Here is a 27,871-nt window from a genome sequence, read left to right on the forward strand (position 1 = left end):
CACAGTAATATTTCTGAAGTATGCGCACACTTTAATTAAGGGAAAATTAAAGGAATTAAGGCGGTGGTCCCGGGTTTGAATGCCGGACCAGGACGAATTTTTCTACAACTGCGAAGCTTTTCTTTCGAGGAACCCGTATGGGTTTCCTTTGTAGCAATTGCTACAATTGGGTGGATGTCTCATTTTCCTTTATTTAATTACTTCTCTCCACCTTGCGGGTTTTCGCAGAACTAGTACGAGAAACCCGTATGGGTTTCATTTGTATTGCTTCGATTGGGTGGATGTCTCATTTTCCTTTATTTAATTACTTCTCTCCACCTTGCAGGTTTTCGCAGAACTATTACGTCAAACTCTTGCCTTTGCTTCCAATCGTTGACAAATTTGACTTCACCCTGCCATCTGCTAGCCGCCTGGTTAGCTCAATATGGTAGAGCGGCTGCCCTGGAAAGGTAGTGGTCCCGGGTTTGAGCCCTAGACCAGGACAAATTTTTCTTCAACTGCGAAGCTTTTCTTTCGAGGAACCCGTATGGGTTTCCTTTGTAGCAATTGCTACGATTGGGTGGATGTCTCATTTTCCATTACTTAATTACTTTTCTCTACCTTGCAGGGTTTCCGCAGAACTATTATGTAGTACATTCACACTTTATTTCATTTGAAAATGTTTCTATCTGAACATGCCCCTTAATGTTAATGCATTTAAAGTGCTTTACCTCTGGTAGTGCCCGACTTTTGCCAAGCCGACTGATGTGATTGACCAAATACACCTCTGGCGACGTTGACGTGACTTGTGAAAACAGGACCGTTGCGAACAAAGGGCAAGGGGTGTCGCTATCCTTCTGCGCCACAAACAGGTCCAAAGCAGACTTGAGCATGACAATTTTTACTGCCTCCATGAGCTTCGCATCAAGTGCGGGATCTTCGTTCAACATGCCGGCAAGCATTGCCTCTGGGCTGGGTGTCAACCGCAGCTGATCCTCCTGAGAAAGTAAAAAGAGCAGGATAACCTGTTCAATCACGACTTATACCCTTCAGATGCCAAATAATGCTGGCCGTTAAGAAACTTTGTTTCACCACAGTTCTTGCATATTCAAAACTGCACAGTGTGCACTGGTGCAGAAAGGATTAAGGATTTTCAATTGTTTGACGAGTTTTGTCATGTTTACGAAATGTGGGATCCGTGTGAGATCAATCGCTCCATAGAAACGTCAGATAGAGAAATCAGCTATTTCCATGTTTAGTGTACTTTGAAAGCATACTTATCCAGCCACTACAACAATGTGAAATATAGCGAAAAACAGTTAAACAAGTGAAGCTGCTACACGACAAAATGCGTTATTTAAGAAAGTTCCAAGCAGCTCAAAAAGACAGGACGAGCAGCACTTGGCCGGTCTCTGTTCTCTGCCCTTTGTTTACATCTTTTTTGCGCAGGTTGAAACTTCCTTAAATATGAATGCATACCAACTCGCCCAACTTTCAGTACTTCTGGTTCTGGACAACCCGCCAACACCAAGTGCATGCACCCAACTGTCTACGTTCCAACGCATTTCATTGAAACCCTTCACACATACTGTTACTCAAAGTTGGAGCACATGTTAATAGAGAGTTTTAGAATAGGGGCCCCAAAGAGCTTTGTGGGTGTTAGTGTTGGGGCACGCAGGAGCGAAGTGTTTTAGAATAGGGTCTGCATTTGCAGGTAGCAGCTTGTGCTTGGAGCAGCACTACAGTGTCAGAGGAAAGCTATTCTAATTAATTAAATAAAACATACAATTGTATGATAAGAGTAATTTTGACATTCCTGTGTCCGTGTTTAAATACAACTTAGAGGTTACTGTAGTAGCAGCAAGCAATTAATTGCGCTTAGTTTTCAGTAGCCCACTTTATGTGCCTTCACCAGCCAAGTTAAGCAGCGTTAGGCCTATGAGCCATGAATTCAGCAATCGAATTCGTAATCAGCGGCGTCTAATAACCACAGTCAGTTCTCCTAGCTTGTGAATTTCACGCATGTTACCGCCAATTGAACCAAGTTTGGTGCTAGGTTAAAGGCGTCGCTTCGCTGGGTGCCCCCATGTTTGTTTATGCAAGGCTCGCGGGGCTCCCGCTAAATCAGTGAAATAGCGTGCCCAATGCAAAACCTGAATGCAGTTTGCGTCTCGCGCATGCGCAGTGGCTGCGACGCTATTTCTTTGAAGCCCTAAACGTTTGGGGCCCCAATTCTAAAACTCTCTAATAAGACATGTTGCAAGATGTTTGCGACAGGTTTTAAAAATCCTTATTTTCATTTATGCTATACCATCTTGGCGTGCACAAGTGGTTATGATGGATACAGGGTTATCATGAACTGTCTATAAAGAAGTCAATGTTATTAACAACACAGTCGTGTGAAAGTGCCACATGCGAGTGGAGAAACAGTGCAAAAATGGTGGCTCAACTGGTCAAGCCCATGCATGTTCACTGAGGGATCAGGGCTAGGTGGTTCATAAAAGCCATGTGTGGTATTTAGTAGTGCAGTTTCGCTATTGCGGCTGGCCATGTGGAAGGGTAGGCACTACTTGCCTGGGGATCCCCGATGTGTAGATGACTGAGTAGTGAAATTATTTCTTAATGTTTGCTTTCGTGCGAACATTGCACTCGCATAAATGAAGCCAGGAAGCTATAAAGGCATGCACAACTGACCGCAGAAGCTTTGAAGCGTTGGTAACTTAGTGAATGTGTCGCTAAAGTCAGCAAGTGTGTAGTCAATGTTGCAAAGCACTAATTCTTCACTAAGCTTTCTCAATTCAGTCTTTGGCTCATTTAGGATAGAACGAAATATTAACTAAGCCCAAAATCCATGATGTCATGGCGAGTTTATGCAAGAACACTGCTTACTTTTATATCTAGCTTACTCTCACAGCAACAGCAGCTTTTTTGGGTACTGTAGAAGCGCAATTGACCAATACAGCTCAAGTCCCTTTAATGTCACTTAAGAGAGTCCCTTTAAGCATCAGTTTCAAGATGTCCTGTATCTGTCTCACCAAGTCCTGCAGTGAGGAGAGGCATTCCCAGAAGCCCTGAAGAGCCTGGGTGTACTGGAGTCTCTGGTGGAAGGCCCAGCTTTCGAGCCACGTCTTGGCCCCCGTAGATGTGTCGTGGAACCGCTGAAATGCAAGCGCAGCATTTAAAACGTCAAACACTCTGCGCGTTTAGCCAAGCCTATTTAGCTAAGCCTAGCCAAGCGCTGCTTATGTGAACTGTTGGTGTGATCTTATCTGGGATGGTATTCTCAGACAATCACTTTCGGGGATACTTTCATGAGATTAGTGTATCGCTGAAGAAATATTCATGAACAAGTGGCCGTACGCAAGTTGCCAAACAAGATGTCTTGGCACTGTGCCAGGAACGCTGTCTTCCGTAGAAGCTAATGTGCTCAGTGCTAGTCATGTTAAATTCTCACAAAAGTGATACTATCCTCGAAAGTGATCATCCGAGAATACTGACCCTATTCTTATCACACATGTATGCTTAGTACACCCTAAATAAGCTTTACTTCATGTGATACATGCTACAAGCTGCACCTTTTAGGAAATGCTCAAAACTAACACATCGTGATATCCTTGCAAGAAAATGAGAATTTGTGCTTGGTAACAAACCTCCATAATCAGTGCAAGATGACAATTGTCATGGCCAATTTGTCACAGGAGACCCACATTCACGAAAAGGAAGTTTACAGAAGAAATATTACGCAGATCCTGCACACTGTGTGGATGAATGTTATGCAAAGCATTTTGCAGGCAGACAGCCGTTCTGCTTCATTTTAGGTTCCTCAAAATGCTACCAGATTTATCAACATGTCTGCACAATCTGCGAGCACTTGTGTGTGCGACATCAGTGTATGTGATTGTGATAGTGAGATGATATCAGCAGCAAGACGATGATGATATATAGTATGAAATTTACGGCATGGTTGATTTTCTAGTACTCTGGATAAGAAATCTTCCAAATTGTCCTGTTATGACCAGGGCCAATCCTGAAGGTGATGCAGTCAAGCACAGCATCTCAAAGTGTTAGTTGCCACAAGAGGAGAATGAAGTAAACTGGCACGCTCTCGCTCTTTTAGGCAACTTGTTGCTATGTGACATGACACATGCAAAAGACAGTGGAAAAGTTTGCTATTATTTGCATATTTCATTCCCGCATATGCTGCCAAATGGAGGCTGGCTCATACGCACATGTTCTCGTTCATGCTGAGAGGCTTGAAGCCCACACCAGTTGTCTCAAAGTACTAGTCGGTGTTGACTTGAGAGAAGTACGTTTAAAATTGTGGCCTCGTGGTTGGAACATCGATCTGAGCTGAAAGGCCTAGGTTCAATCCAACCACTGGACACACATACATATACTTTTTTTTTTGAAGAGGCTGGAAACAAGGCGAGACAGGAAGCCACCTACTGACCTATCTATTGACTGTTAAGTGCCTTGGTACAAGGAAAAAAGAAAAGCTTTGCATTAAAGAAATGAGTTGGAGTGCATTTGGCAGGCGCTATTATTATCATGACTCGTAGCTTACCATTATCTTTGAAAAGTGTAGAGTATTTGCATATGTGCCAATGCAATGAAAAACGATGGGCATATCATCAACAGAATGGACGATACCAGTGTGAATTAGAGAGCAAACAGGGGCTAGACAATAGTCCAGCTGAGAATAACAATAATAATAAAAAAAAAAGGAAATGGATTTGAGGAGGCTGCGCATTGCATGGAGCAGATAACTGACGGTCTATTATAGCTACAGAATGGGTGCCAAGGGAAGGGAAGTACATTTGAGGGCGACAGTGAACTAGGTGGACTGATCAAATTGAGAAATTTGCAGGCATAGGATGGAGTCGGCTGATGCAAAACAAGGTATTTGGAGATCACTGGGAGAGAGACAGAGAGAGAAATAATTTTATTATAATACAGCCCTTAGTTCAGGGCTATTGCAGTTTATTTTTCTGAGCTTACAGGCACTGGCATATTTCTAAACTCAGCCAGTGCCACCACCGGCCAGTGCACGCATAGGTAATCATTGTGGATTGTTGCATTTATCGTTGTTGCTTGAAGCTACATCTGGGTGGATGGCAATTTTTCTTTTCATGGATCTTTCTCCACCTTGCAGGATTCTGCAGAACTGATTTGCCGTATTGCATTTGTTACACACTATTTTAGTTGAAAACGGTTAACTTATGAGGTCACAAAGTTGTTTGAAGCCAGAAGGATGATGCTTAGTCAAATTCATGTATACTAATTGTCATTACCATGCTGTCTGAACTGACACGCTTGCAGCTCCTGTAAACATTGGCACCAGAGTTCCTCCTAGTAAATTTATGTTGTATGAAACTATGGTGTAGACGGCCAATGAGCAGCACGAAGCTATTCATACCTGGTAGACGCCGTTGGCACCTCTGTGTCCACCAAGGATGGAACCTCCAGATGCCAAAATTTGGAAGCCAGCGGCTCGGATGGCGGCATAACCATCGTTCTTGATCCTCCGCAGTGACCTCACTTCCAGCCCGGATAGCACAGCTGCAAGGGTCTAAACAGCACAAAGGAAATAATTGATGGAGTTTTATTAAGGACTGTCACCACAGGATTGGCAAACGGTGGACAAGCCAGAAAACCAATCACCTTAATCTGTTGTTTGAATGGCCAAGTAAAATGCATGCAATTGTTAAGCTGGTTAAAACAAAACTCTGCAGTAATGACCTGCAATTTAAAAATCCATGAGCGTTCCTTCCAAGTCACGTGTGGCAACATGCTAAAGAATAATCTGAAGTCAAACCTACCTTTTCCATTCCGTCACCAGGCTGGTGCTTCCTCTTTCGGCGCAGCCCAAAAATGTAGTCAGCCAGTGTCACCTTGTCCTCAATGCTAAATAGTGATTCGGCAGATTCCAACGTGGACCCCTCGTCGTGCTTTTCCACATCCATCAGATCATTTCCGTTGGTGTCCATAGAAGCGTCTCTATCACTGCTCGCCGTGAGCGAAGCAAAGTCTGACCCACTACTAGGACTGAGAGAGCTCTCCTCTGGAACCGTGGTGATCTTGTTCAGTGAGAGAGGATCCCGCATTGTTGACATTGTAGCACTGCAGTTTCGTTCCGACTCGGGCAAACTTTGGTCCACTGGCAGCGTCTGGCTACGCACCAGGTGATGCTTCCAAGATTCTGACTCGGCGTATAGAATGCGCTGAATCTCCTCGCGGAGCGACCCCTTGCTCTGAATGTTGCCACTGCTGTGGCGACGCACGACGCCGAGCACGCTCGGACGAGGCGCGCCGTCGTCGCTCTCGGACCACTCGCTGAACCCGCCAAAGTCCGTGGAATCGGACTCGTGCAGCTCGGCAGGGCGCTTCGACAATGGCAGGGAGTCCCACTCCAAGCTGGGCCCCGACGATTCTTTCGCCAGCCTTTCACTGTCCGACTCGAGGGAGTTGCCAAAGTCGCTGCCGCTGTCCGGACGAATGTCCGCATCACGGACACTGGCACGACGAATGGATTCCTCGGCACTCTTTTTGCCGACATCGCCCAGAACAACATCGTAGTTGGCCGGAAGCTTTTGGAACACGCGAAGGCTGACCAAATCGGCGTCGAGGTCAAGCAGTTCTTGCTTTGTGTCGTGGAGGATGGTCTCTATCTTGTCGATGGTCTCAAACGCCTCGCACGGAACTTCCAGTGGTGCCTGTGCCTTCTCAAAGATACTCAAGTCAGATGCCTCGCTGTCCACAGAAAGCTGGTGAGAGTGTGAATTGCGAAGCCGCAGCAGTGCAGAGTCGGAGACCATACCACCCAGAGAGAAGTCGTCGGTCTCTTCGCCCTGACTGTCGACGCGAGATGAGATGAGCTCTTCCGTGCGCCGGTTGCGTTCGCTCAGGGAGCCAATGCTGAAGTTGGCAAGAAGGGAGACGGTGTCATTCGCCCATGGTGTCGCTGCCTCACCTCCGCCTTCATAGGAAAGCGAGTCTAGTAGACCCTCAGGCTCTTGCGAGATGGAGTCATCAGACAGCGGCGCTCGGTCATCGTTGTTGTTATTGTTCTTGACAGATGCCGAGATATCTCCGCAGCCGCTGTCTGCCTTGACACTTGGGTTCCCCTTTGGGTTGTGGCTGGTTGGCTGCACAGCACAACTTTCATCTGACTTTGCTTTCCTGGAAAAAGTAATGTGAGCATGCTCAGTGTGAAGTCTCAAAAAAAAAAATGAACCAGCAAACGGTGCACTGGATGCACTTTACGTGGCTCATCACACACAGAGAGAGCAGACTATAATACGAAATGAAAACTGAAAAATAGTTCAGCATAGTTAACATTCGGATTAGCTTTATACTTATAATGACTCTGAAAACATGAATCAAACATATTGTTGGTGGTGAGAAGGTAAAAACATGGCATGGTTGTGATCTGGCATGACTCAAAGCAAACAGTTACGTTTGGATTGTCTTACTAAAGATTAACACAGTGGTAATGCAGGATTGCAATGGTTATGCCCTGCAAGAAAAACATGCAATATCTGAGCCGAGAATTTTTGGATCAAGCTACGATTATTCTACAGCCTAAGCCTAAATAAGCGCCGATATTACAGTCTTAATTGTGCTTTCCTAGAAGGAGTGCATGTGCAAGCATGTTTGCTATCACTAATTAGTGATTGTGAATTAAGACAATTAACACATCAACACTACTTTTTTGTTATGCCAATTTTAATTTAATCAACATTTTACTTTTTAGTGCATTGACATGCTACAGCTTTCTTGCAAAATATACAAACCTGCAGTGTACTAAATTTTATGTTGCCATGAGGTTGGCATTTTCACACAGTTTTTGGCGATACCTTTTATATCAACAGCATATCTCCCTTAGTCACTTGAAAACATGACCAACCTTATTCTGTGAAGCAAAAACAGGCTAATGCAGGGTTTTTTTTAGCCACAGGTATTTCAACACCAGACTTCGATAACTTCAAGCGACACAGTACAGCTCTTTTGCATGGTGGCAATTTCTACAATAACAACCTCCAGGATCTTTTGCCTTATTTGACATGCATTTATAGTACTCATAAAGCTGGCATACATGGTAAAGCAAAATTAAAATAGAAACTTTCACAATTTCCAGATTTTCACCGGAATCTCAACATTCCATTGAAAAGTTCTGCAGGCCTCTTCACGCCTACTGTCATACAAATGCAAAGCCCATCACCAAGTTTCCAGTGACAGAGCTCATTGGGAAGTTACTTTAGCGTTATATGTAATACAATATTGCTTCCATGGTGCTGTGCTAGCCAGGTTGCATTAGAAAATGTGGGAAAGTGATTTATTTGGCAGGTAATAGTGAATACAGGCAACATTATTTCACCAACTTCGTAGTCACTCAAGTCTCCTGGCTGAGCCCTCAAAAGGCCATAGCACAAGGTCATATACATTGCATAAGTGTAATCGCACAATTGTGTGTGTTGCATAAAGATGTAAAAGTAATCTGGGCATGACAGGCAGATGTGCGAAGTCTGTTACTTACAACGTAACATTGCGAAGATGTGCGAAGTTGAATTACTAAGCTTGTCGGTAAAACTGTAATAACTGCACATGCAACGCATTATTACGTTTAAGGAGCTTCAATAACTAAAGGAAACATCGCAAGTGCTTAGGGGTGCTCCAAGTTAATGAACCATGCTCTATGGCAACACCCACTTGTTGCGATGACGCACGCTGCCACTTTTCTGGTTGTTCTTCACAATGTTGAGCGGCGTTGAAGCCTTTGGCTGCGCACATCCTTGAAAACGCACGTCACCTGACTGGCTGTCAAAGCGTACCGGCTCGTACGGGTTGCTCGACGTGACTCCCATGTCCCAAATGTCGTCGTCGCTCAAGAAGCCACCACCGCAGCTTGAGCTGCCGTCCTGCATGCCGTGCATGAAGTGAGGAAAGTTTAGTTGCATTAACCACAACAGACAGGGCAGCTAATGCCGTATGGATATGTGGTCACGCTAAGTTTAGTCACACCAAACATGAGCTGCACACTACCAGTTATATTTAGTTACAATGAAAGCTTAGCCAAACTTTTATGCACTAATTGCCATGTCTTTCATGACAATTTTAGTGACGGATGAATCTTCGTAAATCTAGCACAAATCTTGCATAGGATGCAGAAAGTAGACAAACAAATGTGCAACAAAATAGGAGAAACAAGTGAAGATGTCCTGAACCTGCACCATCACACAGCAAGTGTATGGCCGGCCTACACGAATACTATTATCATTGCCATGCATGAAGGCCCCCGATATCTGCCCCACCACTAAAACATATCCCCTTGAGGGAGTGTGTCCACATTTGTGAACGTGACTTGTTTTTGCCAGTTCTGCTGTGAGGTGGCCAAGAAGAAGCATCGAACAATCGTGCTCCCTGCATCAGTGTGCTCTCATTTCACTCTATTGTGCTGCATATTGCTACAGATGACCACTTTTCTGAAAGCACTGCAATGTTTGATAGTACGTACTTGCGATGTGCCGTGTTCCGGCAGCAGTGCCGAAAGAAAATTTTTTTCTTTTCCCGTAATGCATGCAGTTAATGTTGTGCATTTGCTTTAGCCCTGTGATTCCATTCTTTATATGCAAGAACAGAACATTACTGACTGGTATATAAATATATATTTAATTTGTATTTGATGGTGACTCTTGCCTTTCTTACAATGAAGTGTCTTGGAATAAAGTTGCACAAATTTGACACATTTATAGACAGTCCATCATAAATGTGCGCCTGAAGGGATATTATGAAAATTAACAAAGACACGAGCATGGTTGTCCGGGCCTGGTTCCAAATGAATGCATTCTCCTGTGCTCTGCTTGTATGTCTTTCTGGTAACTGCAGTACATATGGGAACACATTTATATAGTTCAGCTGTTAATTGTGAAAGCACTGGTGTGCGCGTTCCCTTTCAGCATCCTGCATACAAAGTTGAACAATTTCCATTAAGATGCTACTATGCTGAATGAAATGACTGCAGTGACGTTTGCTCTGCAATATAGCACATATATATATATATAGTAGGCTATAAATTTTGTCCACCACAACCATAATTAATGAGCCTGTTTAGCTCGAGCTTAAAATGTATGGCAAACAGTGCGTGCATAGTACAGGCTGCATTTATGTAGCGGCACCAAATCTTTTAAATATAGTCGCCTGTGGCAAATAGCAGAACTCCAACCTTTGACATAAGTTAATCAATGGAGGTGGCCATTACTTCAATGGGAAATCGAAAAGCTTAATAGAATAAGTAACACATTTATGCTAATAAATTTTTATTAAGTACTTTGAGGCACACATTTCCATCTATGAATTGTAGATAGTGGGCTAGGCATATCGACTTGGAACGAATTCCGAGAATGGCACCGGTTTTGAGATACGTACAGTCAAATGTGCAATAAATATGTGCTGTTGTTCCACTTACTTTTTAAAGAAAATGCCATTTTGTGCACTGAAGCGCCAGAGTAACCGGAATGCCATGCATTTCGTCGGACACATTGAAAATGAGTGCTTCAAAAGTGGTGCAGCTCAGAGAATTAATTCCAATTGCACATGCCTTGCAAACTCCCTGGCTGCAATTCGTCAATTAAAATATGTGGCATAATGTAATTAAGAAGACAATTAGTGCGACTGTGTTAATTATTCAGTTAAGGATTGATTTCTCACGGAAGTAGTGGTCACCTCGACGAGTAACTGACTCCCAAGGATTAGAGAATTCTGCTATCTGCCCCAGGCAAGTTTTTTTTTTTAATTGGTACAGCTAAAACAAGAAAGAAAGAACACCCAGTGTAGCGTGCCTGCATTGCCCTTGCGTGTGCTGTGCTATGTGTAAGAGTAAACAAACTACGCTGTCACAACTTTTGAGCAGCTGTCAGCCACCGAACATCAAGATCAACACAACTTGACATTAATGTAGGCAGCGAGAGATCGACGTATAATGTCCTCAAGAGGAAGACTGGCGCCGTGTCATAGTAAAACCCTGACAATATACTAAAATGATACGACAGCAAAACTAATTCACTCGGCAGCTTTTCTGGCTGTGAAAGCCAATTTACGGAACATGAAGTCCATGCATGGCTTTACTGCTGAACGCAGGCCTGCAATATTGTGCACATCCTTTGTCGCGAAAAATTTTACCTTCCAGTTGAAGTTCTGCACCTGCAAGGCTCAACGACAGCAAAACTAATTCACTCGGCAGCTTTTCTGGCTGTGAAAGCCAATTTACGGAACATGAAGTCCATGCATGGCTTTACTGCTGAACGCAGGCCTGCAATATTGTGCACATCCTTTGTCGCGAAAAATTTTACCTTCCAGTTGAAGTTCTGCACCTGCAAGGCTCAAAACTAAAAACTTTCTATGCCTCTCTCAGCAAAAAAAAAAAATGGCAATCAGGTGTTGCTGAGGCCATTATTGTCACCTTTGAGACCTAAGCTTTCGGCTACAAATGGTTGTTGGGGCACCTGAAGCAAATGGCATGCAACAGTTAAGCCAATTTAACCGAGGCTGCCTTGCTAAAAAGTGACCAAGCAGCACACGGTCAAAGAAACCAAAGGCAACAGCAAACTCGCCCTACATGGCGCGGCTACACACATCCAGATGCTTCCCTTTCTTGTAACTTTACGTTCACAGCCATAAAATGTTGTCAGCAAGTTTTAGTCCGCCAACGAGAAACCACACGACTTGCATACCCGACAAACTACAAAGAAAAGAAAGCAAAGCAATGAAGCATAAAGAAACGTGCAGCTCTTGGTAAAAAAAAACAAACGAAGCGCTGATATCATGCATAAGCAGAGGAGATAGTAGTGCACAGGCTCCCAAGTCACGGTGCCAAGAAAAGTGCATAAACACAAAATACGAAAAACGTACACATTTTTTTTCAGCTTGGGCATGCTCGGTCACAGGCTGGGGCTGAAAAGGCAAAGCAGCAAATGCGTTGCAAAGGCCGCTGAATGTACGAACGAACTGCACAGAGTGTCATTCAATACTGCACAACTAGGCGTCTCTGGAATCGTTGTCTAGGGAACTGGATTTTCATTTAGACATGCAGAAACACCTAAGTTTTTTATTGTGCTTTTCCCCTAATATGGACCAATTAGGCATTGTGAATAACAAAATTAAATCCACGAAAGTGCGTCAGTTAAGAATAAAGCTCTGTAAAGTGGTTGCAGCACCTGCAACTCCCAAAAAACTATATTAGCTGACATTATTTTGACATCGCGAAACCAGCACAACAACCATGTGAGGATGACTTTATATAACCAATGCTACTTATTAGATTTTTTTAAACATAAGCACATATACAAATATCTACAGTGCATTCATGGATCCAGCATTATACCGTATTCATTAATCACTCCCAAGTATAACAAAATTAAAACTAGCACTGATGCCAGTGTGTTTTTGAAGTTGGGACATCTGTTCCGAGGTCAAATAAATGTTGCCAGGCAACACATTTTGAGACTCCATGATGCAACAACTATCTTTGCAGCGTAGTTACCTAAGGACAATAAGCATGTTAAAAGTTAGCAGTCTGCAGGAAACAGTGCAAGAAAGCCGTTCTAGGCTACAAAGCTTGCCAAAAAATGCAACAGCGAAACATTTTGAAACACGTCCTATTGGCACATAATGACAAAGCAAGCGTATGGGATACATAAGGGCAGGGCAGCACGAGCAGCTAATTGGCAAGAGACACTCAAGCAGAATGAATTGCATAATCAGAGCTTTGCTCACAATGTCGCCAAAAGATGCCTGGCTGGTGTCGCGTAGTGATGCCTCGCTGATCTCAGACTCATTGTCACTTTCTAGGTAGCACTCCTGCAAAGCAGACATGATGAAACTTACAATACATGAAAGAGTTGTCAAACTGCTAGTTGTGCACAGCTGTGCAAGCTCTTAATGCAATACGCTGCAGATCTACCAACCTGTAGGCTGCCATGTTCAACTCCTGATATCCAGCTTCGCACATGGGCTTTCCGCAGCGACGCTGTCTCCCTTTTGGACTTCCTGCGCCTGCGGAAGCGCTGCCTCAGCTGGCAGTAGAGCTTGTAGCAGACGAAGGAGCCTACGCCCAGCAGGAGGATGACACTAGTGGTGCGCACTGCATTGTAAACCAATATATCCGCTTCAGTCATGGTGCAGACATTTGTGTATGCAATTTGTTTCTGCCACTTCTGTCCAGTAGGCAAGGAAGAAAAATACACATACATTGAGCTGCGAGCCATGTGAAACCTCGGTTTACCCTATGTTGTTCCAGTTCACTGCAGGCTGCAGATTGCTGCTACGCATGATTGCCTTACTAAAGACACTAACATGTTTGACCGAATGTTCCGACATGTTGTGTACCCGTCAGCAAGTGAAGGAATAGCTTTTCCATCCTCGCAATGCCTGCAGCCCAAAATCAATTTGCATATGTGGTTTGAGCCGATGATACAAACCGTGAAAAAAAAAAAAAAAGAATACAGCATGACTGATTGTATACTAAATTTAAAGTTAATTAGTCTGTATTTATGAGTACTCGTTCAGAATCCTACCATATTAGAATTTCTTTTAAAGGAGTCTATGCCTATGCATCCACGCATAAAAAGGGGGGCGGAGGTGTTGGAGATATTGGCAAGAAAGTACCCCTTTGCATGCGCATGGTCAGTGCAATCCTTCTCATAATATTCTTTACAAATGATTCATTGGAGTGGTGAGCCATCTTTTTTGCCTAGGCACTAACACATACAATTTTCTAGATCAGTTGGTTCTGCTTGCCATGCTCGCACTAGCTAATAGCTAAGGCTCACTCTCTGTGTACTGGTGGCAAAACATTCTCAAAAGCACTGGTTCTCCCCTCTCACTTTTGCAACAGTTCATTATTATGGTTCATGACTATATTGTGCTTAGTGTTACACTGACGAACATATGGGATAAGCGGCGTCTGCGTGTACGTACTCGCGCTATGTACGTCCATGTCATGTCCCTTATGTTTGTCAGTGTAACACTAGGCACAATATAATCTTGAACGCCCACCAACTAGCCCCGTTCATTGCTTTACTAATCCTTATTATGGCTTGTTTCTAAGGCTTGTCGCTAGAATTAATTTGCTGCTTTGGAAACGTCACACGTAACTTGAAGCTTGGAAAAAAAAAAGCTTCCTGTGCTAACAATACGAAAAATCCCCTTGGTGTAAGTGCGTCACCCTCCCCCCACATAATTTTTTGGAACTGGCTTAAAGAATGTATGTATTCCATTAGTTTGTGTATAGCAAGACAATCTCCACGCAGGTGCCCAAAGTAACTGCATGGGTTGTGCAAATAGCTAGTTCTGTGGTGTGGCCTATATGGATGGGCAGATATGTTGAGGATTGAAATAACATATTACATAAACAAGACAGAATCACAGACTAACACAATGAGGGAGCCTGCTGCATTTCTATGTGAACTCGACGAGCTCAATTAATATTTTTTTAATTCCAACCTGTTTTGCAAATTTTTGGAGCTGGTAGCTCAGGAACTACCCATCTACCCATTTTTGCATGCATCAACTAGCATTGATTTTGTTTCCAAGACTAGAAACAAGCTTGCCCATCTTCTGCATCACTCCTTGACAAGGTTGCTAAATTTGGCAACTTAAGTCCACTCTGCCATAGAGGTTACCTGCTCTATTTTCGCTTACCAAATGGCAAAATCTTTCTGAATAATGTGCTGTTGACTGCTCTTGGCTGACCTCAGTTTCTCCAGCCACCAAAGTATATCTTGTCGCCCTTCATGCTAAAGTACCTGTCTTGCAGCTGAACCATCTTGGTTTTGCTTTTAACAGTGACTCCAATGTCAGCAACTCCGTTTCCCCACATGTACCTGTTCTGAGCTGAAACTTGACAAACACGTCTTATAAGGAAAGTGAACCAGTATGTAATCAACCACTGCACTGGTTAAACAGTTGCAGCAACAGCCGGTAAAAGCACTTGTATCGATGACCTACGTTTGCATGCGGACAAATCAACAAGAAAGCGCAAACGCCTTTGATCACTGCTGTCTGTTCAGATTGCCAGCGTTCCTGGATCCACTGTGACATTTAGCATCTGTACAGAGCTCAAAGAAAGCAGATTTGCAGCTGTGACTCTTGGCCATCGATTACATTTACAAAAGAAATGAATGCAAGCGACCTATAATTAGGTTCACTGTACCCCGCTTGTACAAGCACAACACTTAGCAATAGAAACTGTACAAAATTCCACCTTAAGGAGACTAGCGTCAGTTGCCAAAGATCATTAACTACTGGGTATATGAGTGACGTGCAGGAATTGAAACACACAGAACTGCAGCTCCGCAGCAAGCCCAGTTGGTATACTCATATATTATGTTTCCTGTCAAGGCATGCCAGGAACGTTGAGCCTGCCTTCCAGTCGTAACTGACGTTAGGGTTGTGGAAGTACACAACAGACAAGTGAAAGTTGTACTTTTACATGAATAAGCTATAGCGCAAAGAAATTTCAATGCGGCATGGCAGAGCTCCTAACATTTCTGAGAGCTCTAAAAAAAAAAAACGTGCAGAAGAAAACACACTATCCACGTTGCATGAAAGGCTGACAATCTTCCAAGATGCCAGATGGTGTGCATTCAAGATAACTGTCAATGATGTCCAAACACCAGAATCGACAGCGTGCAATGCAGGATGATCGTCGTATGCACGAGATAGTTATTAAGTACAATACCCACTTTATCACTGTCACACGCTACTGCACCTACGCACTTGGCCACAACTACTTTCAGCAACTGCAATAAGAGAGCTTTACCTACTGCTATCCTTGACAGAAGCTACATTTATTTTTGTTTTGGTAAATACAATTCTAAAACATGCTACTATCAGTGAAACTTGCAATGCACCAAACACCTAAGTAGCTCTTCTGACTTTGCAATGTAAGATGTAAGACAAGTGTACACTACAAAGGGTTCTACAGTGCTGACGTCGACAATGATCTCTCAATGACTCATACACTGCACAACCCAAGGATGTTACAGCTGTTTCTTCACAACCTTACCAGACTAATGCCAGGTCATACGTACACTAATCCGTTCAAAGAAAGGGAACTGCTAATCTTGCTTCAATAATCCAGAGTGCTTTCTAAATAAAGGAAGGTTCCTATTCAAGGCTCAGTCTTCTAAGATATATAGTTGCTCTTCGAGGAAACCGAAGTTCATGAGAAATTTTCACAGTACGGCACGCTCTAACATATGGGCACATTGCGAGGCAGGCTCTTGGAAAAACAACTCTGTAAACTGCGATCACATAACAATGACGTTTCCGGTGACAGTCGCTGGCGGTGTCATCTGTACCGAATATGCGGCCGCAGCACTGCGTTCAAGGTCACTACACCTTCAACAGGTTGAAAACATTACCTTGTAAGGGCTCTACGAGAGTTAAAGCAAATCTGCTCACCGTCGATGAAATGCGCTAAGCGTAGTAGCTCAAGCCGCAGGTGACGCGCTAAGTTCAGGAGCTCAAGCCACAGACGACGCGATAAGTCCTGGGAATCGGACCACAGACGACGCGTTAAGTCTAGCGACTGAAACCACACATGGTGCGCAAAGTGCAGGAACTCAAACCACAGACGCTGCGCGAGGTCCTGGGAGTCGAACCAGAGGTGATGCGCGCAGCTGGCAGACTCGAACCACAGATGATGCGCTAAGTTGAGGAAATCGAACCACAGGCGATGCGTCAGGTCCCGGGATTCAAACCAAAGGTGATGCGCGAAGTCCTGGGACTCGAACCAGAAGTTATGCGCTGCTAAGCTCAGAAACTCGAACCACAGAGACATTCGGGCAGATGCGTCAAGTCGGGCAACTTGCTTCTCGGTTTGTTCCGAGCAGTAGTCAACTTTGCCGTAACCAGAGGCACGGCGTGTGATCTCCTAAAGACTCGTGTATGTGCTACGCGACGCGTAGAGATGTTTACGCAAAGCCACGGGATCGGCAACAAAGAAACCCGACACTCTGTGCAGGCCGGCGACGACGCGGACAACACACAAAACAAAGGAGACTTCGGATCAGGGCACGCTGGTATTGTGTGACCCGCAAAGTGATCTGTTCACGCTGCAGGCCGTGAACGATCGCTTGCGGCTGCACAGCAAGGCGCGTAGACGTTGGAGAAAATCGCTTTCCATGCGTGACAGCCACTTGGGACCGGTGGCTAAATCCACCGAACAATGACGGGCTGACTCATCGAAACGTCGTGCGATACTCGGGAAATACAAAAGCAAATTCGGCGACAAGTCGCCTTTCTTTCGGTGCGGAGAACCGGGCATGGACGGGATGCGAGCAGCGAAGGCAGAGTGCGCACGCGAAGCACACGCCGCGGCAAAATAATAAAGCTGTTGGCGAACGAAGAAATAATGGCTCATCCTTCAGGAAACTCACATGTGCGGCGGCGGCGGCGAAGCTGCTAGCAATCCTTGGACAGCGCTGTTGTTAAAAACAAAGCCCGGCGCGACCGACCGGACTGCTGCCTTGCGTCCCCGCAGCCAGCAAGCAGCAGCTCCCCTGTTTCCAACGGAGACCGCGGAGACAGCTGGTGGTCACGTGGTGCCGCCGCCGTCTCGCATTTACGAGGATCCCTCCGACTCGGGCAGGGTCAGGCAATGCGCGCCATTTCCCGTCGCTTCGCGCTGCAGCTACGCGTATTTGCGCTTGCTTCCTCGCGTGCTTTGACGTTGATATGAACATTTGAAAAAGGTTGCTTCACATGCAAGCTCCCGAGCCTAAATACACATGTTCTCAATGAGCTTAGGCCTATGTACACGCGGCAGTACAAGCGTCATATAAAATACATAGAACTTTTCATTGAAATGTACAAGACAAAGATCTTGAGATTTTCTCAATATAGAACGTTCAAAATTGCGCAGCGCGCGCTCGCAACTTATAATCTCGCAAAATTGAGGTACAATACCAGCCTTAATAAGAGCTTCACGCTGTCCTACGTTCCCTGTAAAGAAGCAACCATGAGCGCATCGACCAGCTTTCGGCGGTTGTCCGTGCTCTGCGCAAAATAAGTTATCCCAGTGAGGATGTCGTCTGCTCAACTTTTCCTTTCGTCCTCTCGTTGGGTGCCGTGGGAGGCCGGGTCAACAGATTATACTGCAATCATTATCGTTCGCGAATGATCTTCCGGTACTTCCTTTTATCTCGCAGCGGAGATAACGCGTCCAACAGGCGGGGACAACAAATAGAGCCGCCGGACTGCGCGGCGCGGGTAAGCAAAGAAGCAAAACCAAGAGCGGTTTACAAGATGGACGACACCGCGTGCGGCGACCGACCTGGAACGACGCCAAATGAAGGGAAAAAAAACGAGGACGCCGTAATGGTTCACGCGCGATTTCCTATTTCAGGTTTGTTTCTCCAGTGATTTCGATCAGTTGGCCCGCGCTGTTACGGAACGCCGCAGAGCACGTCCCCGATGGCCGCTTGCTCAGCCGCAGTGCGATTTCGTTTCGCGTCCGAGACAAGTTTGTCTCGTCGTCGTTTTATCGACCGAGGGAAAGATGAAGAAGGCCAGATACTGGCTCTGAGTCACAACGAGGCGTAAACAAGGGAGCGAGAGTCGGTCTGCTCGGGTCCGACGAGTCACCACGACGTCCGGCTCGTTACGTCAGGCGTCGAAATGCCGCAGTGAACAATATATCGGGGCGTGCACATATTATAACGGGCGCGAAACAAAGAAACCGCGAAATGTTATCGGATAAGTGGGGTTCATTTTATCCGCAATAGAGCTTTCACTCTCGCGTATCGTCACACCGTTTTCTTATCTTTTTTTTTTTTTTGCATTTTCAATGTTTTGGGATTTTGTCGCAAATATCCTTACATTTTGATGGCCGCGTCTACGGCGTTTCAAATGAAATCCCCATCAATATGGGAGACGGACGACGCACTTCATAACGTGGACGAACAAATGGACACTCAACACAAACATGTTCCCGCTTAAGGTTCGTTCCTTCCTCAGCAACATAGGCTCCATGAAAATGACACTATTTAGTTCTGGGCGCTTCCGTGAGTGATTCACAAGCAGCAGTAAGTGCAATAACACCATTTTAATTACCATTATTTTCTTCAGTTCCTGTTTCTTTGAAATAAACTTGGTTAGTGTTATAACAGGTTAACAGCGGTATAATAGGTTAACAGTGCTCTTATAGTACATCGTTAGTTAGTGTAAAATAGGAATACTGAACCGACGCGTACGTCATTTAATTTGAAGCAAGTTACACGCGTCCCTTCCGATCAAAAAACGTAGAAGCCCAGCTGCCTACCCAAATCTTGCAACCGGCCGCTTTGGAAAAGACTCCGTCAGGCAAAACAAAGCGGCAATAGATTTTGGTTGAGCTTGCGTAAGTTTTCACCGCTCGAGAGTGCTACGACCATTTCTCCGTTAAAGTATAGTGTGAAAATATTTGGCTTCCTATTCTGAGAATGTATGACTATAATTCCGGATATATATATATATATATATATATATATATATATATATATATATGTGTGTGTGTGTGTGTGTGTGTGTGTGTGTGTGTGTGTGTGTGTGTGTGTGTGTGTGTGTGTGCGCTCAAGAGTGAAGATACACTGTGATGGGAATGTTATTTTCAGAAATTGAGAAGGCGATATGATTGGTCAACGCACAGCCGGAGTTCAACAACTTCGACTTCGATATTAGTGCGCTGGCTGCCATCGATGACGGTTAGTGCACTGGCTGTCATCAATGACGGTTAGTGCGCTGGCTGCCATCAATGACGGTTGGTCGGTTGGTCCTAAATGAAAGGTGCCCTAGACTACGCTATTGCGAATTTCGCGAAATGGCTACTGACGGTTAAACTCCCCGAGACAACAAACGCAAGAGATAATAATAGTGCAGTCGAACACTTCTACAACGAAATGACCGGTATAACGAAGGAGTAATTGTGTCCCGGTTATACGGTGAGTGGTGTGGTGCGGGACCTTAACAACGAAGTCACCTGTATAACGAAGGATTTCGGAGGTCCCAAGCAAAGGCGTTCGACTGTGTTAGTTATTGACGACAAAGAGAATTAACAAAACAAAAAAAAATAATAAGGTAAGCATTCTCAGGACATTCTCTTCTTCGGGGCCTCTGCATTGGGCTTAAGGCGCAAGGACACCTGCGTGGCCATTTGCAAATGCATATGTGGTACAATGAGTATAATATTTCGTATACATCGTATAGGCACGAGCTTCGAATATTCAAGCTTCAAAAGTGTAGCCCAGCTGTGAATGCAGCTCAAATCGCCGACGAGTACAGCAACGCCTCCTAGACAGCAGGCCTATGCACTCTGCTTTATGACGTCATGCTATACTCGGACCTAAATTTCCGCATTCAAGTCTTGCGCGACGAAAGCGGTAACGTCAAAATCACTGCAGCTTACCCGGGAGCATCCCTATTAGATTCTATGTCAGTCTGGCAAGGTGGCATGACGTCATAAGTCGAAGTGGGCAGGTCTTGTGCAATCTAGGAGGAGTTGGTACAGCACGCATTTAAGGGATGTGTTGTTTGAGTGCCGTCTGTTTCCTTTCGACCGCTAGGCTAGTGAGAGTCGTTGGGCACGTGCTCACTGAAACAAGCGTTCAGCTGGCAATCCGCAATGGTGGGCGTGGGCAGGAAATATTTGGGAGTCGCAAAAAAGCGTGTAAGTGAGTATCTTCGACGTTCGCTCGCCCGGACGTGTTAGTATACAGGAACTCGACGATCGGTTTTTCAGCCCGACAAGCCAAATCAAGTCGACCCTCCTTTGCAGGGTTCTTGTAAGAGTAGCTAATGCAAATGACGTCTCCAAAAGTGCGTTTCCTGTTTCGAATTGAGTGGTTCCGTAGTTTAAATACGGAAAACTCTCGTTATAACGAGATCGCTTTATCGGAACCATCGCTTTATTCGCAGTTTTTCACGTTCTCGCGTTACTGTGAAACTCCTTTAACTCCTCCATAGCGAACGAAATACTACTTATGACAGCCGGTTTCCTGTCCCGGTGACTTTGTTACAAATAGGGTTTACTGTATGTCAGCCATGGGTCGTCTTCCTTCCTCCAAGACTGACCGTACTTCTGAAGCTGCACTCTTTTTTATAGACTGGTGTAGGCACTCATAAATACCAGTGGCGAACACTCGACCTTATCGGGATACCATTTCGGATATCATTTCTTTGTGTGGCTGCGCTTTGAAATTTGGAAGCGAGCTTTGTTTTTGTTTCTTATTTTTTTCTGAGCTTTGATGAACCTGTGCGCTTGGCGTTATAGTGTACTTTTTTTTCTTTAATTTTTTTGTCTTCTAAGGAGTGTAGCACACGCGTTGTTCGCTCTTGTGTTCTTTGTGCTGTTTTATTTGCGCTGCAATGGCTTCACCAAATGACGATGCGTCAGCCCGTACGAAGGCTCTACCGCTGTATTTAACAAGATTATGTCACGCAACAGGAGTCAAGACACGCATTTGGCTATGCTATAATGAAGGAGATTACGCTGATAAACGTTACGCGATCTTCGTTCAGGACGCTCGGAAGCCTCTACGCGCATAACGAGCTCGACGACGTAATCTGGAGCTCGCGCCAGCGCCGGGGAGCCGAGTTAATTTAACGTCCAGAAGACAACCCCAAGAGCAGACGACACAATAGGGAGAGAGGCAGACAGAAGCGCATACGCGTCGCAAGGTGATCTGCGAGCGGAAGTGACGTCAGCCCCCGACGCGCGCAGTGCAGGCCTTGCGCCGAACCACGTATGTGCGAGCCAAACATATCCCCGGTTAATGTGCGACAGTGTAAATTGCTCCCAGCGATCTGCGGCCAGGGACGATCCTATTCGGCGTACTCGTGTGCGCGCAGCAGATTCGCTCCAGTTGCACGTAATGGGAGCGCCGTTCCAGCGCGTTGGCTTCTCTAATTTGCCTCGTGGCGCCCCCTCCCCCGCGCCACAGGAAGTTGTGCAATCTGCGCTACTGCTGCGCAGAGATCGCAGAGATAGACTAGCACGTGTACTGGCGAGGCAGAGTTACGCAAGAAAAAGTGGCGAGAAACAGTAAACAAGCCCGCTAATGGAACCCTGAGTACAGGTCTATGTAATGGGCTTGAATGTGGTTATAAAGAGATTAGAGAGTCCGGAGCAGTTGTTATCAGGAGACTACATTGCAAAGCTGGAAAAAGAAAAAGAAAACATAGCTTGCCTGAATAGCGTGTTCTTTTTTTTTTTTTTTTCTGCGACAACAGTTTATGGAGGCACGAAATGAGTTTGCGCGGTGCAGTAGGTAAGCGTTCGCAACAGCTCTGCCCTCGGCTACGAAACACACGCGACGACAGCCAACTTTTACGTTGTCCGAAGTCCAAGTATGTATATACAGGTTAACGGGCATCAGCAGCGAGGGAACTGCTTATGCTTCCGTATATTGTTGCACATGGTTGTCACAAGCTTCGCAGGAAGAGGCGGAATAAGGCAGGTAGAAAAAGCAGATTCTCATATTGTTCGCAGCGTTTCTTTAGATAGTATGCGGTAAAAGAAAGAAGACAAAGAAAAAAGAAACACGGTAATGGGAAGGTATACACTGAACAATATTCCTAAAGGATGAACACCGGGATAAAATTGCGCAGCATTTCATAGGCAGCGGAGGATGTCGCAGAGTTTGAGCATGATTTCTGAAACATTCGAGGAAATTGAAGATATTGTAGAAATGGAACAACGTCCGCATGATTCATAGCAGCGGAAAAAACTTGCTCTTAGCTGTCGGAATAAATGATTGGAGTCTGGTGTGTGTGTGTGTGTGTGGGAGAGTCTCTTTTCTCTGGTGTTGTTTTCTATTTAGCCTAGGTTCCGCGAAAGCGACTGTCACAAGTCACTGCAGGCTGTTGAAGTTGCATTATTTCGAAAGCTACAGCTAGGCAAGAGGCGATGATTCAACATTCAAAGCATAGTTCTCCCGCTATAGGATGTCACTCGATGCTTGGCAGATCGTTTCGCATATTTAACAAAAATGCTTATATAACAGTTTTTCTTTCTTTTTATTTCGTTTCTTCCTCCCCTCCCCCATTTTTTTTTACCGCGTGCTGCATGCAAATAACGCTTTTGATCGCGAAAGTAACACAATGCAGTCTTTGACAAAAGTCCGAAGGCTACGTACGGAACGAATGCCAAAAGAAAAAAAGAACAGGAACTGATCATATTGCGAGGATGTGACGTCTGTACCACACAATCTACATGCATTCGACCCTTGATGCGCAGTCCATTTTCGTACCGAATGTTGGAAAGCAAAAATACAAGCGACGTACACTACAGGAACACAGGACAAAGATGCCTCTCCTCGTTGAAGTTCAACCACCAGCTCGTTGGCGCTCAAATTTGGCATCGAGGTCGCATTTTGCGGTGAGTTATATTTGATGTCACGCTCAGGAGTGGTACCCTGTGTCGCCTGAATGAACGGAGTGAATTATGCGTCGTCTGCGGCAGCGTCAGACCGAAATGCACATTTTTCCGACATGGAAGCGCGGTGGTGCCACCTGTAGTAGAGAAAGCGAAACGCGCGCCCTCCAACTAGCCTTAGCCATGTCGTGTATCTCTGGCAGCGTTTACTATGCCCTTAGTGATAGGGATCGACTCTAAAGAGAAGGAAGACATTCTTTTGGACTGATAAAGCGTTCTTTAAATCGTATGGTTTTGTTAATATCGCGGGAAGGTATTTATTACTAGAAAAAAAAATAAATCGAGGGCTAACCTTCATTTTTTTTTTTTAATTTCGCGCTAAAGAACGACCGCCGGTACGTCAGTGCGTACGTGACGTATTTCGAAAGTGTGTTTTATCTGTTATTTTATTTCGGGCCACTAAAATAACAGATTTTATTTCGGGCCACTACCCGCCGTGATTGCTCAGTGGCTATGGTGTTGGGCTGCTGAGCACGAGGTCGCGGGATCGAATCCCGGCCACGGCGGCCGCATTTCGATGGGGGCGAAATGCGAAAACACCCGTGTACTTAGATTTAGGTGCACGTTAAAGAACCCAGGTGGTCGAAATTTCCGGAGTCCTCCACTACGGCGTGCCTCATAATCATAAAGTGGTTTTGGCACGTAAACCCCACAATTAAATTAAAATTATTTCGGGCCACTGTGGCGCAGCGAACATATTTTCGAAACTCTCCAAGTTCAGTCTCTGGTTTCCATTGAATACGATGTAGTTCATCTTTACTGATTAAAAAAAATTAGAGAGTTTTAGCTGAGGGGGTCGCAAGCCGCAGCCAATTGAGCATTGGGAGACGCAAACTATGTTGTGGGCCTTGTCCGCTATTTTGTGCTCGCTTTGGGTTCTTTTGCATGCCCAGCGGTTTACCTCCCCCAACGCTTGGATGCGGATTGCGTCCCCCCTCCTACCTTAAGCTAAAACTCAACCGTAAACTGGGCCCAAGCACAATGTATGACCTCAAAATTCATGACGTCATGGCGAACTGCTCCGGGAGCCTCGAGGCGGCATCGTCGCCGCCTGATTGCACAGATTTCAAGACGGAAACTGTTGTCGACTTCAACTTCCGTCGGCTCAATGACAGTTCAATGCGCCCGTTTAAGTGGGGTGTGAAACTTCTCGTGAAATCGGCCTACACTGACGTCACCGTGAGCATTTTGGAAGCGGGAGTTTATTTCCTTTCAACGAAAAGAGGGCGCCAAGACAAAAGGCAAGAGCCTGACAAGGTCCTGGTCACCCTTAGAACAGCTGGCACTGTGCACTTCACAACAAATTCACAATGAATTTCTCAAGTCTTGTAAATAAAGTCTTGTAACTTTAATCGCTTTGTTTGCAGTGAACGGCCGCCAGGAGAAACAGCAGCTACATCACTGCAGCCGCAGAGACATGTGAGTAGCGACCACAGATTAGAATGAATGAATGAATGGTCTTGGGTCTCTTTCGGGAAGAGATAAGAGGTAATATAGTGACGGCACTCTGCATCTAAATGCCATTAAATATTACGCTCCTTAAGAAGTGCAAATACCGGAATTCTTTTTTTTTCCTCACGGAGGACGGTATAGCTACTAAGCCGAAATTCATGCATCGACGGCCACCATGAAGAAGAATATATATGAGAAATAAACAGAGAGACAATCAATCAATCAATCAATCAATCAATCAATCAATCAATCAATCAATCAATCAATCAATCAATCAATCAAACTTGCGGCGCATTGCGCAGAAGGTCATCACAAGGACACAGTATTTACGCCTCTGTCGAGCCAAAATATAATACAACCGCATTGCAAGAATGAAATGTGCGTACCAACCGCGTGGCTCTTCGACAGCGCATTGTTCAACGTCCGTACAGGGAAAAAATATGCTGCACAGAACGCCGGCACAATGCCGTTTTCGCTTGGCTTCCTCCACGGGACGCAATTGTAAACGACAGCTTCCAGCCCGATGTGCTAGATTTACGAGGCTCTTGTAGTTAACTTGCAGGTGGTGATTCATCGGCGCCTTTGTTAACCGTGCGTTATCATTCGGCTCTTGTGCTAGGCAAGCTATGACGTGGAATAGACACACAGAGAGAAATCCTGCAGTGACTATTTGACTCATGAGGCAGCCGAATATATGAAAAAAAAAAAGGCAGTCATCGTTCATTCAAAATCTCACGTCGACGCTTCTGCTGTACCCATGTGTGCATGCACGGGCTATATATATATTAAATACAGTCGACCCCGTTAATTAGACATCCGTTGTTTCGACTATCGCTTAATTCGAACGTACACGAAAATGTCGCTAAGAAACCATGAATCGCAATGGAAGCAAGAAATATCGCTTAGCTCGAATCCGAAAGCATGCCACGCCGGCTCATTCGACCTCCAGCGGCGTCTCCTCGTGAGGCGCATGTGGTAAGAAAACTTGAGCAAACGCAATAAATTCAGCAGACGACACTAGCGCTTCCCTAGGCGTGAGCCTGTTTTATATTTATATTTTTAGTGGCCGACGCTCCTTCCAACCGTGAAGTCGTCCTTCCCCGATTGTCTCTTGTCATGCCACGCTGAGGCAAAGTTTAAGGTTGTTGGCGCTCTTCGCCGTGTGCTGGTAGAGTTGTGGTGAAGAGCAAGAGGACACTTCAAGCAGTGGAAAAAAGTTTTGAATTTGACCGTTCGGATAATTCGACCATTCGGATAATTCGACCAAATCGCGCGGCAGCCCCGCGAGGGGATGAGTTGACCGAAGTCGACTTTACACGTATATCAACCAAACACAAAACGAACAAACTATTAAATATGGCAGAATACGGTTCAGCAGGACGAGGATAAGGTTTTACCATACCATATCATACGACAGAATGCGACAGGGTCGGGTAGTTCGAGTGCCGAAAAAAAAAAAGACACTAACGGTTTCGGTCGAGGAAGGCACGAGCGAATAACAACGTTATACCAATTTTCTTTTTACGCGCAAGCTATATATAAAGAGCTTTAATTGAGACGGTTAGCGTGTCTGTCACGTACGTCGCGTAGCAAAAGCTGAGAGCTGCCAAGCTCCAAACGGATCGGGCAGACATTTACAGGCGTTTGCACATGGACAAGTTCGCCAAGCCAACTATACTGCAAAATTTGCATGTGGAGGGTCTCTACGCTCTCGTTTGAATAAACAACGACGGCGTGTGCACGACACATATGTTGAATTCCAATGGCGGAGTCGGAGCAGCCGACGGAATCCGCGAGCGAGAACTCGACTCTGGCGCAGAGCAACGCCTCCAGATCCGCGAGTGGAACACAACCTGCGCCGCCGGAGCAAAGCGGAAGCGGAAGTTCTATCACCGAGTTACCCAGGATACCTTGCGTGTTGTCATTTCATTCCGCTGTTTGCTCCCAGCACCGCTGCACCGGTCACTTGTCTCTTCAGCGCCGTTCACCTGTTGTTTATTTAAAAGCGCGGAATGGATATCTCGCCAAGCGTGCAGCAGCTTTTGCTTCCTCGCGAGTCGTGACCAGTGGCGCCTCCTAGCAGACAAACGTAGTAAAGGAAATACGTCACGCAGAGTTCCGGTCCACTCCGCCGATTTTGGCGGAGCATCTTTTTCTGCTTCACGGACTGACTCCCGCTCTGAATCCCCTCCGACTCTCTCATTGGAACACCTTACTCCCGCCCTCACTCTGCCATTGGAACAAACTTGCTCCGAAACGAGCAGAAAAACTTGCTCCGACTCCGCCATTGGAATTCAACAATAGCTTCGCGAGAAAAAGAAGAGTACGCGGGAGCACGTTTTCCGCCACCCTTATACTGTGTGCCAGCTAGCACTTCATGACGGTATTTCGACAATACACCACTTTCGGGATTCGTTTAATTAACCCAGCACGACTCCCTTTCGACGTAGTAGTTCTGCGGAGACCCGCAAGGTGGAGATGAGTAATTATTTAAGCAAAAATGAGACATCCACTACACACAATGAGACATCCAGGCTAGAAGCTGTTTATCATGCATGTTCAAATGTAATGTAACAATATTGATTTGATACTATTCATAATTCCATGCAATAAAGAAGAAAAGAAGCGCCTGGTTAGCTAAGATGGTACAGCGGCTGCCCCGGAGAGGCGATGGTCCCGGGTTCGAGCCCCGGACCAGGACGAATTTTTCTTAAGCTGGGAGGCTTTTCTTTCGAGGAACCCGTATGGCTTTCTGTTGTAGCGATTGCTACGATTGGGTGGATGTCTTATTTTCCCTTAATTAATGACTCCCTTTTTGATCGGCCCAGGTAGCAAGGAAACAGGTTTTAATGGTGTATACGAAAGAGGAAACGTTATTTGAGCTGTATTAGTAAATTACCATTTTAAGATGCCAAAAAGCCTGCTGTAATACCGTGAGACGAGGCTTGGTAAACAAAAAAGAAAAAAGAA

General features: G+C 45.3%; 2 protein-coding genes across 6 annotated transcripts in view; one reads left to right on the plus strand and one right to left on the minus strand.

Moving 5' to 3' along the window:
• LOC142560422 (uncharacterized) overlaps positions 1-27,871 on the minus strand; it is a 101,500-nt gene that overhangs the window by 9,426 nt on the left and 64,203 nt on the right. For 3 of the 5 annotated variants that reach the window (XM_075672526.1, XM_075672525.1, XM_075672524.1), the window contains exons 2-9: positions 12,942-13,117; positions 12,751-12,834; positions 11,887-11,928; positions 8,689-8,897; positions 5,799-7,158; positions 5,396-5,548; positions 3,015-3,137; positions 711-977 (exon numbers count right to left, since the gene is read on the minus strand). In XM_075672526.1, coding sequence (XP_075528641.1) covers positions 711-977; positions 3,015-3,137; positions 5,396-5,548; positions 5,799-7,158; positions 8,689-8,897; positions 11,887-11,928; positions 12,751-12,834; positions 12,942-13,117 — 2,414 coding nt within the window. Of the gene's footprint in view, positions 1-710; positions 978-3,014; positions 3,138-5,395; positions 5,549-5,798; positions 7,159-8,688; positions 8,898-11,886; positions 11,929-12,750; positions 12,835-12,941; positions 13,118-16,440; positions 17,342-27,871 lie in introns of those variants that run through there. The other 2 variants (XM_075672522.1, XM_075672523.1) reach the window with 2 other exon arrangements.
• Synj (synaptojanin) overlaps positions 23,280-27,871 on the plus strand; it is a 117,309-nt gene continuing 112,717 nt past the window's right edge. Inside the window, exons 1-2 of the mRNA XM_075672521.1 lie at positions 23,280-23,392; positions 24,817-24,868. The gene's annotated coding sequence lies outside the window, so the exon portion shown is untranslated. The remainder of the gene's footprint in view (positions 23,393-24,816; positions 24,869-27,871) is intronic.

Source organism: Dermacentor variabilis, chromosome 10, assembly GCF_050947875.1.
Source record: "Dermacentor variabilis isolate Ectoservices chromosome 10, ASM5094787v1, whole genome shotgun sequence".
NCBI lineage: Eukaryota > Metazoa > Arthropoda > Arachnida > Ixodida > Ixodidae > Dermacentor > Dermacentor variabilis.